Source organism: Scyliorhinus torazame, chromosome 8, assembly GCF_047496885.1.
Source record: "Scyliorhinus torazame isolate Kashiwa2021f chromosome 8, sScyTor2.1, whole genome shotgun sequence".
Lineage (NCBI taxonomy): Eukaryota > Metazoa > Chordata > Chondrichthyes > Carcharhiniformes > Scyliorhinidae > Scyliorhinus > Scyliorhinus torazame.
Window position 1 is genome coordinate 36,367,852 of NC_092714.1, and position 13,954 is coordinate 36,381,805.

At 43.7% G+C, this 13,954-nt stretch overlaps 1 protein-coding gene across 3 annotated transcripts in view; it reads right to left on the reverse strand.

The window, feature by feature from the left end:
- runx1 (RUNX family transcription factor 1) overlaps nt 1-13,954 on the reverse strand; it is a 268,198-nt gene that overhangs the window by 59,731 nt on the left and 194,513 nt on the right. For 2 of the 3 annotated variants that reach the window (XM_072513389.1, XM_072513388.1), the window contains exons 3-5: nt 4,569-4,813; nt 3,719-3,875; nt 2,559-2,663 (exon numbers count right to left, since the gene is read on the reverse strand). In XM_072513389.1, coding sequence (XP_072369490.1) covers nt 2,559-2,663; nt 3,719-3,875; nt 4,569-4,813 — 507 coding nt within the window. Of the gene's footprint in view, nt 1-2,558; nt 2,664-3,718; nt 3,876-4,568; nt 4,830-13,954 lie in introns of those variants that run through there. The other variant, XM_072513390.1, reaches the window with a different exon arrangement.

A 13,954-nucleotide genomic window follows, 5' to 3' on the forward strand; every position in this document is an offset into this window, starting at 1 on the left:
CCTTCCCTCCCCTGCTTTGTAATTTATTCCAATTCCCTGTAGATACAAAAGCTTTAAAGGCTTTTTATTCTGAAATAATTATTTACAGATTAAAAACAAATTCATATTTTGTGTATCAGAACCCGTAACCTCAATTCAGATGAATATTTTAAATACAGAATTAAAATATTAATAATTTATGAAACAAATACCACTAACAAGAGTACCCAGGAATTCAACTAAAACATTTTAAAAATCAAACACTATGATAGTTAATCAGTTTCAATTCTAATTGTTATACTTCTAAAAGCCAGCATAACAATTTTAGGACATTCTTTTGCTTGTGAAATCAGCAACGTCTCTCCTGGTCCCCTTTCTCACAAAAATACACTCAAATGATCCAGATAGCCAGGATTAAGTATAACATGCTGGTAAAGAGGGAACTTGAAGAGAAAGGATGTATTGAGGGTGCAGGAGAACTGAGGATCAACTGGGAATTAATGGTATGATACTTTTTAACCAAAAGATTAGCGTGAATATTCCAACTCACATCAGTGAGTTGTACATCAATTAATTTTGTTAAGTACAATAAACATGGCCAAAGCTTAGTTTTAAAATTAAATGGAAACAGATAACTTTCAAAATCCAAATATTTGCCATAGCCAAACCAACCAAATATAAAATTACACTATAAAATGACATATCCATTTTAAAAGCAGAATGTATGAAGACACATACGAACATTAATGATAAATAATAAGACCTCTATTTTAAATAGGCTTATCATATCAAATCATCTCAAAATTACAAAATCACATTGATGGCTGTTATTGTCCTTCATAACTGTATTTTCCTTACGAATTTATCACTTTGTTATGAATGCACTCAAAATGCTCACTTGTGACAAATTTCGAAAGGACCTTTTTGTAAAATACTTGCAACTAGCTCGACATTAAGAGTTATAGTTTTATATCTCACATTAAAAATTATTTAAACACTAAGTTGCAACTAATTCCAGTCAGTTTTTGATGATTAAATTGGAAAGGATGGGATTACTTTAATTGCTAGTCTACGCTTAATCTCATTCAAGCATTTACTGGATTGGTACAGTCATCGCAGTGTCATTCAGGTTTTGTATTCGCTTTGTAGTGTAGCAACTACTCCATGGAAGCTGTGGAATGTTTCTGATAGGTCTTAACTCACTATCAGATAGCTCTGGGAAAAGAAAATAACTATCTCTGGTGTGTGGCTTTTGTATATTACTATTGACTCATAGCAACGTATTATGGTTAATAGGTAGGAGCATCTTTTTGTGATAATAAGAAGCATGTGCAAATTAATCAGAATATATCAATGTCTATCAATGGATATTTTTATTTCTAGTGTAAAACAACCATGGTGGGTGTATTTGTAAAATACGGCTTCTTGTAATTGTTATTAATTCATATGAAATAAAAGCTTCCGTTAATACATCCTGGCCATCTTTATTAATTTGTCGATATTATTATTTTTTGGTGCTTAACCTATCCAGTCCATTTGGCAAATAGCTGCAAATATTCCAGAAGTGAGACAAGCGAACCAGAGATGTTTAGGTTTAGCCATATATTATGACGTTTGTTATTGACCAGTCCCCTTTCCTTAATGCACTCTCCCCTACTATAATACATTCAAAGTTGTAAAGTAGCAACCTCCGAATGCGACAATTTATAAAGCAACGCAAAATCTTCCAGTAAACAAACACACACACTAGTCTGATATTTTTTTCTTGAATTACCTAAATATCCACAAATAGTGCCCCATTGATGTTTGATTATTTAGATCGAAAGAATGTTATGGTGTTTTATTTGTTTATGCGGGCGTGTCTGTGTGTGTGTAGTCTTCTTACACGCCAAAAGACCTATAAAGTTGCTTTTGCAAGCGCCGTGCTTTCATATTTTTTTAAGTATTGCCACGAGTATGGCTCATACAATGGTGCCTTTTCTTTTCAATAATGAATGAGTAAAAACGTTATGTTGACGTATTTAACTCAGAATCAGACAGTTTCATAGAGTCACTCAAACTACACCAATGGCTAGAATGTAGCAAATCAGTCGGCAACAAAAGGCTTTTAAATTTTTTGATGGGGGGGGGGGGGGGCGGGGAAGATGGTCTAAAAAGCATTCGGGAGCAATGGGATTATTGACCGTGGCACTATTTCATTTGAACGTTATCCGGATAAGGGATAATGTCCGGATTTTGTTTTATGCTCCCATTGCTGTGTGCTCTCGATCTCTGCATTGGGAATCTTTGAGTGTCAATCAAGAGGCGACTACGCTGAATCAAATATTCGGTTAACTGTCTATAAAAACCCCCAGTCAAAACAGGGATTCCCTGTTCCTGAGTTCGCCAGCTGTAACCGTGTACAACTTGCAGGTTTTTTTTGGGGTGGTTGCTGCATTTGAAAATTAGAAGGCGTTTCAAGCAATGAGATTATATAGAGCTCATAATGTTGAAGATTGCAACGTAGTGCTGGACAGATTGACTACTTCCCGTCCGTTCGGGAGGGGTAGGGAAAAGCAATGACAAACTGGAGTACTCACTTCTTGGTTCCCTGGGTCCATCCACGGTGATCTTGATGGCTCTGTGATAAGTGGCTACTTGAGGCGGGTTTGTAAACACTGTGATGGTCAACGTGAAACTTTTACCTGGAACCGAGGGACAGCAAGAAATGAGCAGGTCCCGGAGAGCATTGGGGGAAGGGGAGAGGGGTAGGGGCGGGGGAATAAGGAAGAATGAAAACAGACTGCCTTACAACGGTTAACAATTCACAAAACAAAACATGTCACAACCAGAAAATAAACAACTTTTCCCGCGCCGTCAACTGATCAATGTTAAACAACTCCTCATTTCCGAGTTTAGACTGTCTCATCTTCGGTTCTTACTTTCCTATTAGACCGAGCAGAACCCAATTAGTGTATGTTTTGTGCTATTGAAGAGACATTGAATTCTAATTCACGGTCCAATAATAGCAATAGGCTCTCCAGAATTGAGAGAATGTATACTCCAGGGATGTTAATCTGTTTAAGGTAATCTTATGGAAAATAGTGGACTTTAACAATGTTTCTTAACATCTGGCGTAATTCTTTTTTTTAATGTTTTGATGTAATTTGGAAACTGCAGAAGCAGTGCTGAATTTCTGGCCAGTTTGAGGATTTTCAGTTGATCTGCATGGGGGTTGAAATCCAGTTGTTAACACTGTGGTTTGATCTAACAAGAATAGTGGGATCTTTATCAGGGTGACACGGATACTTGCGAGGAGCCGCGTTGAGTTTGCATTGTGCCCAGGGCCTGCCCGGGAGTGAGCAAGTGCCCTCCTAACCCGGGCAAGGGGAGGGAGAGGTGGAGCCAACAAGCAAGGGGGGAGGGGGGGGGGGGGTACATTAACCCCCCATCTGGCAGGTGAAAGAGAACCTCTGTTTTCCTAAAACATCGCTGTGTTGATCTGAGTGGCCCCCTCCCCCACTCCCCAGCCCACCCACCCTCACCCAAATAAAATAAAATAAATTGTCAATCAGCGGGATCCTGAGCAGAGAGTTATCCCCCCAGGCAAAGCGAATCCTGAACTCGTCTAAACTTGGGAGGAATGGATTTGAGGGAGGGTCAAAGGGAAAGTGATGAGGGAGGGTGGCGGGTGAGCTGGAGAGGCAGACGGGGCAGTGGGCGCCCTTGCCCGGGGGCTTTTATTTGTGTGTGCCAGTACCTCGGCCACTCCGTCCGACGAATCGCAGGTCGTTGAAGCGGGCCACCTGGTTTTTCATGACCGCCGTGGCGTTCCGCAGCTCGGCCGAATAGTTCTCGTCGTTGCCGGCCAGGACCGTGACCAGGGTCCCGTCAGGAACATCCCCCAGGGCGACCACCTGCACACCGGGAGAGGAAGACAACTGTGACACGGCGCCCACACACACTCACATACAAACCCAGGCAGCAATACAAGAGCAGCACTCACCATGAAACCTCAACTTGCCAACGGAATCCCATTCTGCCCAATCACCATATAAAAATCACTATTCCCCCCCCCCCCCCCCCCACACACACACACACACTGCATTGACTCTCATACCACCCCTGTGTGTAACACTGCACCATCTCTCCAGACCATTGACTTAGCTGATGATAGTCTGCTGTAGATCATTTCTCCAGAAAACTACTGCTTCGCTTGGGAGAGAGCTAGGAGAATTCACCCTGTGAGAAATCTGAGGCAGCAAAGCCAAATTTAAATTCCAGGCTGCATGTACAGAACGCGCGGAGACAGAGAGTATCCTTAAAATCAGTCAGGGCTGCGGTGACTGGAATACACAGTTTTTATAGAATTGACTTGTTTCTCTGCAATAATCTGCACCAAATATACTTACAATGATAAAAATATATAAATATAATTAGAATGTGTACAATTATAAGAAAAAACATATTTAACAGCTATGAAAATACTTTAACTTGTGCTCTCAGGCCTATTGGGGATTCAGATGCAACAGTTAAAGGCACATTTTATCTTATTAGACATCAAACGACACCCACTGGAGGAGATGCCGAAGCACCGCGGGCGCATTTACCTTAAATGCGATGGGGAGGGTTTTGTTGCACCTCCAGTGAGTCGGGAGGACGGAGCAGAGGAAGTTTGGACTGTCCGTCCGGACCAGCTCTCCGGGATGATCGGCTAAAACGTCGACCATGCTGCGATCGGCGGCTCGCAGCTTGCTCAGGGCGCTCTCCGGCGGTGCCAGCGGAAGGGAGTCGCTCATCTTCCCCGTGTTCAGCGTGGTAGAGGGCGGCGTGAACCGGCGGCTGGTGTTGGTATCTACAGGGATACGCATCACAACAGAACTTAACAATCTCGAAAAATAATAATAATGGTACAAGAGAGAGGAAAAGAACAGCGGGGGCAGCAGCACAAACTTAAGCCTTGGGTCTCTCTCTCTCTCTCTGTCTGCCTTAATCCACCTGCAAGCCGGGGGTGCAGGTCACCATGTATCAAGTCTCTGGGTGGATTCACTTCACATCGGTTTCTGTAAGTAAACAAGTGCCAGGCGCTGGGGACTTTCTGATCAGTTACCAGTCACAGTCATGGGCTGTCCACCTGTAGCCTTTCACTTTTCAGTCTCATAGCATGTTTCTGACAGACGCCCGCTTTGCATAATCCTACAGTTTGGAAATTAGATGTTATCTGAAACTGATCCCGACCGAAGACCGATTGAGACAGTTCTTGATGTCCTTTCTCTTTGTATTTAAAAAAAAAATGCAATTGCACGGTCCAACGATCGGATGTTATTTGATTTTAAAATGTAAATAACCACACCAGGGCCAGCTCGGTCCGTTCAGACAGAATTGATTTTTAAAAAGGAAAACAATCCACGAGAGTGTTCTGCTCTTCCACGGTCCGCTTTATCGGAGCTTTCGCTTTCGAGATCTTTATTTTGGGTGCAGCGTGGTTTTGAAGCTCGGTTAGGCTTGCGGCTCTTCTGTGGTTTGAGGCAAACACACATCTATAATCTCCTGAGCGAAATGCAGAGCGCGCACACTCACACACACACACTCACACTCACACAGACTTCAGTTCAACGTGAACTTCACACCAGAGCCCTGAAGATGACTCTGAGCCCAAAAATACATCCGAAGAAGAAAAAAAAAATCTTGAAAGTTTTTCTTTCAAAAGCTGGCTGGAGGAAACTTTTTTTAAAAAAAGAGAGCAAAAGCAAAATTAAGACCGCTCAGGCTGCAGAAGAAATTAAGTTTCTTTTTTGATCTAAGTCGGCATTCCGCTCCTCTTTTAACGCCTTTCTTTTTTTGGGGGGGGGGGTTAGAAATGACAAGTATTTTGTATTTTGCACAGGCTAGCTGAAACACTCCCGGCGGGCACTCCAGCTCTTTATGAATGAGCCTCCCCTCCCCACACTCCCTCTGCTCCTGATTGAAGGTGAATGCCTCGGAATTTCTCTACACCAAAGCCCCGGCCAGTCTCTCTCCCATCTCTCTCTCTCTCTCTCTGCGGCTGCGCGACAGCCCACTTATTTGCATAGCGCCTGCTCCAGACCAATCGGCCGCGCCTTCTAGAATCCGGGGCGGGCCATTGGCTCCCCCTACCCCATCCAGCCAATCAGCGGCGGCCGGAAAGTTAGCGCGCGCCTTAGGGGGGGTGGGGCTTCAGAGCGGCTGAGTCGGAGCCAGAACTTCCTCGGAAGCGCGCGCGCGCACACGGACCGGGGGGGGGGGGGGGGGGCGGGTAGGGGGTGGCGAGCGCCGCCTCCGTCAATGGGATTCCACCGCGCTCCCGCCTACCCTCCCCCCCACCACCACCACCACTCCAGCACTTAACCTCCCTGCCCCGCACTTCACTTTGTACTTTCAACTTGTTCGCACACAAGCTAACTTTTAGTTTCGAAATTTTCTTTTTAATTTCCCAACAGCAAACATATTTAATATCACCTTCTTCCTCGCCCATTATTGATCGGCTTAAAAACAACTAAAGAAGAATCCTAGAGTGAGAAATCCCTCTTTTTGTTTGGGGGTGGGTGGGGGTAAAATATGTTTCAGTGACCCCCCTCCTCCTCCCCCCCCCCCATCCCATCCCATCCCATCCCATCCACATGCAAAAAAACAAAAGCAGGGATATGTTTCGTTTGTTCTCTCCCTGCTGCTGACTTTCTTCTGGCCCCTGACTGTTGCTGTTTATGTACCGACAGCTAAATATTTACACATGAATTCGATTAGGAATTTATATCAGCTCTCTTTAGTTCTAAATATTATGCTTTTCGGGATCTCGGGATTTTAGTGTTAACTCTTCAATATTGACTGTCAAACATGGATGGGTATGCAAATACAGTGCTGACAAGCAGGCGGGACTCGCATGCTAGTTCTTGTCTGCAGACCTTAGTTTGCATAAATGTATATCCAGGATAACAATCACTTTATTTTTTTTAAAGCTGTAGAAATGTCATGAAATGGATCAACGCCGGATGAAGGCAACTTCACCATTCCCTGTATGTATATACATATATAAAGAAAAGCATTTCGCCAACAGTGCATGACTTCGGTACACACGCCCTAGATGTGACTTGAAGATCAAAAGTGTTCAATCGGTGCACTGTTCATTTCTAAAGTATAAAGTTACGAATGCTTGAGGCATGCCTCTCGCCAAAGCACAGAGCTCTGCAATTTCTCCCAGCGATTTCCTCTTGAGGTGGCAGCCACCTCCTAGCCGCTGTTTATTTCTGATTGTGATATGAATGGTCTGGGCGCCGATTGGCAATCAGTGGGTATGATTTCAATCCCACGCATTCAGTGCTTTGTGACCCCTGCGGAAACCGCAGGAATCCAGCTCCTGTCCGCAGCACCAACAGCGGCGAATGTGAGCAAGAGTCGGGGAGGTTAAGACAGCGTGGGACTCGCGTGACAACCGATTCACGGGGTGGGCAACGGGCCACAGTTTCACTCGTTTCCTGACATGGAGCAGGATCTAATAAATGAACCCAATGGTTAACACAAAAAAAACCTCCGCAAGCGTTCAGTCTTCCTTCAGTCAGTCAGGAAGGCAGGCGGTTGGATAGAGTCACAGAAAGGCTTCTGTGCAGGAGTGGGCAGAGCGGACCGATCGACTCCAGGGGGCAGCAATGGACCTTCAAGCGCGCTGTTGGAGTTGCACTGAAGCTTGACAACTCTCTTAAAGCTGGAGCTCTGGTTTTGGCTCTAGAATTATATTTTTTTGCAGGGCAAGCAATACCTTTTTTTTACCAAAAAAGAAAAACAAAATGTGCATTAACCCCATCAATATCGTGGGTGACTTTATCTCCTGACAGATTATGCACTGTGTATTTTTCATTCCATGTGTCATATGTATCATGTGAGTGAGTGAGTGAGCAACTCACCCCCCCCCCCCCCACCCCCCACCCCCGCTCCCTCCTGCGCCATGTCTGCGTGCCTTGGCAGTACATTTTCGTTTCTGTAACTAAACAGGAAGAGTCTCAATAAAGATATGAGAATTAAGAAAAATGCAGAGGCAGCCTTTTTTTTAAAGAAAAGATTTTCCAGTCGATTTCACAGAAAATAACTTTGGAGGGCCACATTGCTGAACGTCCAAAATATCAAGACAATTAGAATTGATTTTATTTAACTTCGGAGATTCACATGAATTAAATTATGTTCATAAGATTGAATTATTATTTGGCGAAATGCACAAGGCGGCAGGATAAATGTCTGCTGACAAAATTGTAATAGATTTTTTTTTGAAATACCATAGCCTGCCTTATTAAATTGAATGATTTCGAATTGCGACTGTCCATCTCCCCTTGCCCTCCTTTTGCTTCATTCTTTCATAATCTGAAACTATTCTGTGTAAGGATTCAAATGCTATTTTCATTATAAGGGCTCGGTAGAAAGCGACATTTGCAGCTTAATTGGAAAAGGCGTACCTTTTTGTTTACAATATCTTCAATGTTTTTATAAATTAAAACCCGCGACATGTTGGTCTATAGTTAGCAATGCTGCAAACACGTTACATTTTCTTTATGGTGTATTTGACTCAATCTTTCGTCTAGGCAAACAACAATGAACAATAATTTCACATTCGCCTGATGCTAACGTTGGGTTCTTAATTATACTTTACACATAATTGAAAGTGGACTTCCAAATTAAATGACTGGTTTGAACACACGCGATCTCAGCGGATTTAAGCCACCCAGTTGTCCGAATTCTCAATACCGAATTGCCCAGTGTAGAATTACAGACTCTCAGATACCTACTCAGCCCAGTATCAAAACGAAGTGGGTATTCAGCACGACTACCGTTTAAATGACAGCCTTGCTCTCCAGGATAAGAAATGACACAAAAACACACAGTTTCGGTTAGGTTTAGGATGGCACTAGTTTATTGCAAATTCACAGTCTGGTGCACGACAGTCACAGCTCCTGGGCTGTCAGAGGTGCAGCCCGCTTAGGGTTAGAGTCGGCGTTAACACGTTACAGCAACCCTGATCAAACTCAGGGGTTGGGTTCACTGAAACAGTAACAGGGATAGCAGTTTAGAGATAGGACTAGCAAAGGACGGCAGCCCAAATAGTGTAATCAGAAACAGCGAGGGTCACATTTCGCAAAAAAAGGCTATTTTGAGTTTCCAGTCTTCCAGATTCACCTATCACACAGCTGAAAGCGAGAGGCTGCCTGCATCCCAGGTCACACAGATGGCTGTCTAAACACCACATCCCTTCACGCCCGCAGTATTCCTGGAGGTTTAACGATTTATTGACAATGTCCAAGTGACTGACACGGTGTTGGCAATATACCTGAATCAAAAACCTGGAATAATGTCCCGTGACAGATCTTCTCTCACCGGGATGCTTGGCTTTACGGATCTCAGGATCAGTGAAAGCTCACGATGGTGGATTTGATATTTTCGTATCTGGGGACCGGAGTTTTTAATACAAGGAATTTAGAATGGAGGTAGAAGTGGTTAGAAACGGACAAGCTGGAGTATCAGATTACCGTGTTAATATCATGATTTAATTGATAGCACAGAGTTGGTTAAGTTTTGAAAGATGCTTGTTTGCAATAACTTCACACTGATGCAGATTCACGTTGTTTGTAGATTAAATACTATGCCACGCCAAGCTCATTACCAGAAATTTTTTCAGTCTGTTACCATTGGTTTGACAAAAAAATAATAGAAAACAGCACGAATTAAAGATGAACAAATGTTCATTTTGCTGATGTGAACCTTTTACCGCCTTTAATTATCCAACATATAAACATAGTCGCCTAGGCCTTGTTGTTCTTTAGAAAGGGGCTGTTTCTTCCGGGGATCATTGGACATTTCATCGTGCAGGGAGCACACGGTATCCGTACCTATCTGGTTACTTTGCCTGTGCCCTTTTCTCCAGTCCCTTCGTGTGTGGGGACTGTGTCAAAATAGCTCGTTCAAAAGATGTTGAGCATCCCTCAGTCACCCCATTACCTTTCGCAGAGGAACTAACCATGCAGATTAACCCACCACCGCTCAAATCTCAAAACCAAAAGAAAAAAACACATCCAGGAAATCTGAAATGAAGTTGTGGGGTCTCTCCATGTGCAACTTGTACAAAAAGCCACATTTATTTTTGTTGCAAAAGCGGACCACCCGGGTCTGATCATTTTTAATGCATCTGTATTTTAAATACCGACTACTCCGAATCAGTGGAGTGGGGGGGGGGGGGGGGGGGGGGGGATAAAGTGTCCATCTTCCTCTCTCCGAACGGAGGGGCACAGTACACGAACTGAGAGAGCGTTCGATATATTTATTTAAATTCTGTTGAATATAAAATTGATATTTCAATTAAAAAAAGTATTTGGAGGCAATTCCTTTGGAAACTACAATATGGGAATCCTTGCACTGTCATCTTCTGAGTGTTTTACTGGCAGAACGGAGAGCCAGTTTCTTACAAGCGTTTCAGGTCACTTGCCACTTCAATTCCAAATCATTCCATAGTAACGATTACAGGTATCTAAACCCATTGACTATTACTGATTCCAACTTTTTTATTCCTTTGCTTTCAATTAGTTATCAAATCTGGAACCATATCTCACCTACAAAGCTGCCATCTGCTTTTTCAACGTTACAAATCTGGTAGTTCACAATTTCGGTCACAAAAATCGGTAAATATATGGGGCTATCTTTCTTAATATATCCGCCCACCTCTCCCTCACATCCGTTTAATGTGCCCGTTCCCTGGACGGCTTGAAGTGTTTCCGACATCCCCTTTCCAATGACCTTTCCAAAGCGCCAGAGTTACACAATTATGAGGTGTTTTTTTTGAATGAAATATGTCTAACTTTTTGATATCAGTGGCCCTGTCTGTTAAAAATCTGTTAAACCGTTGTCGTCACTCCGCAGTCGAATTCTAATATGATTCTCACTTTTCTCTGGGGCTCGCGAACCCAGGTGGAAAGAATAAAACCGGGCCATCATTTACCACTGGCAGATACGTTCATGAAAACAAACTTCATTACATATATATAAAAAATTGACGCTCCCGAGTTTAGGTGTCTCTCCTGAATCGCCAGGTTGGCGAAATAGACACAGTTCAAATGTTTTACATTGGGAAATCCATTGAGTAAATCCTGAAGCTCCTTCAGCCATAGACTGGTCTGCACACCCCGCCTCTTCAATCTGTCCTTAATGTAGAACTCAACATATACCGTGCACTTCCTAAACAATACTGGACGCGATTCCTAACCCCCTCCCCCCCCCGCCCCCTCCCAAACTCCCCCCAGCAACAGGGAATGGTTAGGCAAAACCTCACTATTTGTTATCAGCTTTTAAATTAAAAAAACCCCAAAGGACTCTTGAGAATTATATTACAGGTACCTTATTGACAGAAGAGAACCATTATGGAAAAGATGTTTAGTGGTGGCATATGCAACACAACGATTATTTCAATCTGTTGTTGTATATTGGCCCAGGGTTCACTGTATCCCGTTTATCCTCCGCACCCACCCTTTCGCTGACCAAGGTACTTGTTTTGCTTCATCTCACTAATGTCGCTGAAACTCTTAAATATATTACAGTCTTTCGGTTAAAAAAAAACAGATTCACGGCACAGGTAAGGGGGTGAGGGTGATATTAGTGTCTCCTTCTGGTATTAATGTTGATGCAGGAAAGGAGGGGGTGGAACATCCACACGGGAATGTGAGTGACTCCTGGCCATTTCTGCTGCCCCTCCTCCCCCCCCCCCCCCATGTTACACATCAATAATGTTAGCATTCAAGACACTATGTTTTTATTGCTTGTGCCGAGAAATGATCTCAGTCCATTCTAAAGCAGTTCGATTCCTGAGAGCATTCGTCCATTTTCCTGAGCCATCAACAGAAAATCTGGGAAAATGGGGTTCCAGCCCTAACTTTGTCTGGAAACATGTCTCGTCCCAGGTCTGGTCCTCAGAGACTCTACACTGTTATTCCACGGTTACTAACTATAGTCAGGACCACGGTTTCCGTGTTTGGATTTTCCGAAGCTATTTAATATTGTACCAATTTCTGGTTACATACCTGAATTCTTTCCATTTACCACCCACACTGGACCGCCTGTGTGTGTGTGGGTTTGCCTAAAACAACATTTTTAAATTTATTTCTACAATGAATACATGACATTTTAGGTGTGTGTCCCCCCCCCCCCCCCCCCCCTCGTAACCATACAACCACCCTCTGAAGTGAATTCACTGCCACATTCTGCTTGGTGGCGGTAAGGAGTTTTTTTTTTAACAGAAGCAAATTCACCAGGAGATTGCAACTTCAACCGGTGCCCTTAAAATTCTTTAATCCAGGCCTCTCCCCCCTTTGCAGTTTTGTTAACCGCCGAGACAGTTTCTGCATAGCCCCATTGAGATCTCGGCTGTTCAAATAACTACTTAACCTCACAGAAAGAAATAATCAGTAGCCCTGCCAAAGCCGAGGCGGGTGGCCACGGTTGCCCACTCTGGGGTTACGCCTGCAACCCAAAAAGCAAATATTTAAAACTATTGCCAGGAAGTTGCTTCCACCGTTTCTTCCGGTGTGAACGTGAGCGAGTGGGGCATGGCAACAGGGCATACTCTTCTCTGCGTTTTATTGCACAGCAATTTTCCTGTTATTCAACACACATTCCGTACAGAGAATGCGAGTGAATGAGCAAGCAGGAGCAATGGCCATTCTTGGGACCTGCTACAATATATCAGCGTAAAACAGGTGATCTTAAAACACCTTGACATCTGCATTGAGCAACTCACGTGTTCAAGGGCTGCATTTTATGTGACACCATCTGATTGAACTCAAAGATAACGGGAGTTGAGCTGAAGTGGTGGAGGGGGAGGGGGGCTATTAACCACGACAGGCATCGCTAATGCATCAGCGCAGCCACAGTGAAAGCCACAAGGTTCACCTCGCAAACCGTTCCACCCACTTAACACACCGACTGCAAGGCACTTGCAATGAAACAGGTCTCTGATTGTCATTCAGCCAACGGGAGATTTCATATGTTGGTTTTAAATCGCGGACAGACCATAACACTTTTCTCCCCACACTCGAGACTCTGAATATGTTCCAGAGAGAGAAGAAACACCCGTTGGAGACTCCAAGTGAAGTTGTGCCTGAGGTCTTGCGAGATGCACAATAAACAGAGCACGGCGCAGCCTGACATCCCGTGACAATTAAATTGCGATTTATTTCCCAGCACCGCATAAAAATCCAAAAGGCGTCGAAAACGCTGCCTTTTTCTTTCAGTAGATCTGTCCTGAAACACCTCCCCCTCCCCCCCACCTTATAAACTCACAGGCTAAAGATGAAAACTGCATTCGTAACTAACACACAGCACATTGTAAACTGCTAGTCCACACACACACACTGTCAACTTTAAACAGAGGTGTTTACACGAGACAAAGTCATATCACGTCAATTGCAATAGTTAGAAATGTTACAACTGCTTGCAGAAAGAAATAGGGCAGTTTTTACTCTACCGAAAATGTTGGTTGCAGCTCTGCCTCCCGGCATGAGGTACATGGCCCAGGTCAGGTGAGAGGGGAAGGCAAACTGCCCTTCATTCATCATGAAGAACGATGGCTGTGGGTGCAGCAGCTCCGAATGCCCCAATGCTGGAGTAAGGTGCTGGCTTTTACATGGACTTCGAAATGCCCCGGAGATTCTTAAATACTGGCAAACTGGGAAATGACATGCACTCATGCTTAATAAGTTTTTCACTTACCAAATTCACCAGAGAGTTTGATTCCTTTTTGCCCGAGGCATCTAAAACCTAGTAATTTCATTTAGGCATTAAAATGATGCTCACTTTTCCCATCACGTTAAAGTTGAGTTGCAAGCAGGACGTCAAATTTTGTTCTTGCTTAACAAAAAAAAACTTTCAAAAATAATTCTGACGGTGTTGTGTGGAAACAGGTAAAGCAAGGAAACACTTTCTTGCAAGTGCAGTGAGTTTTTTTTACCCA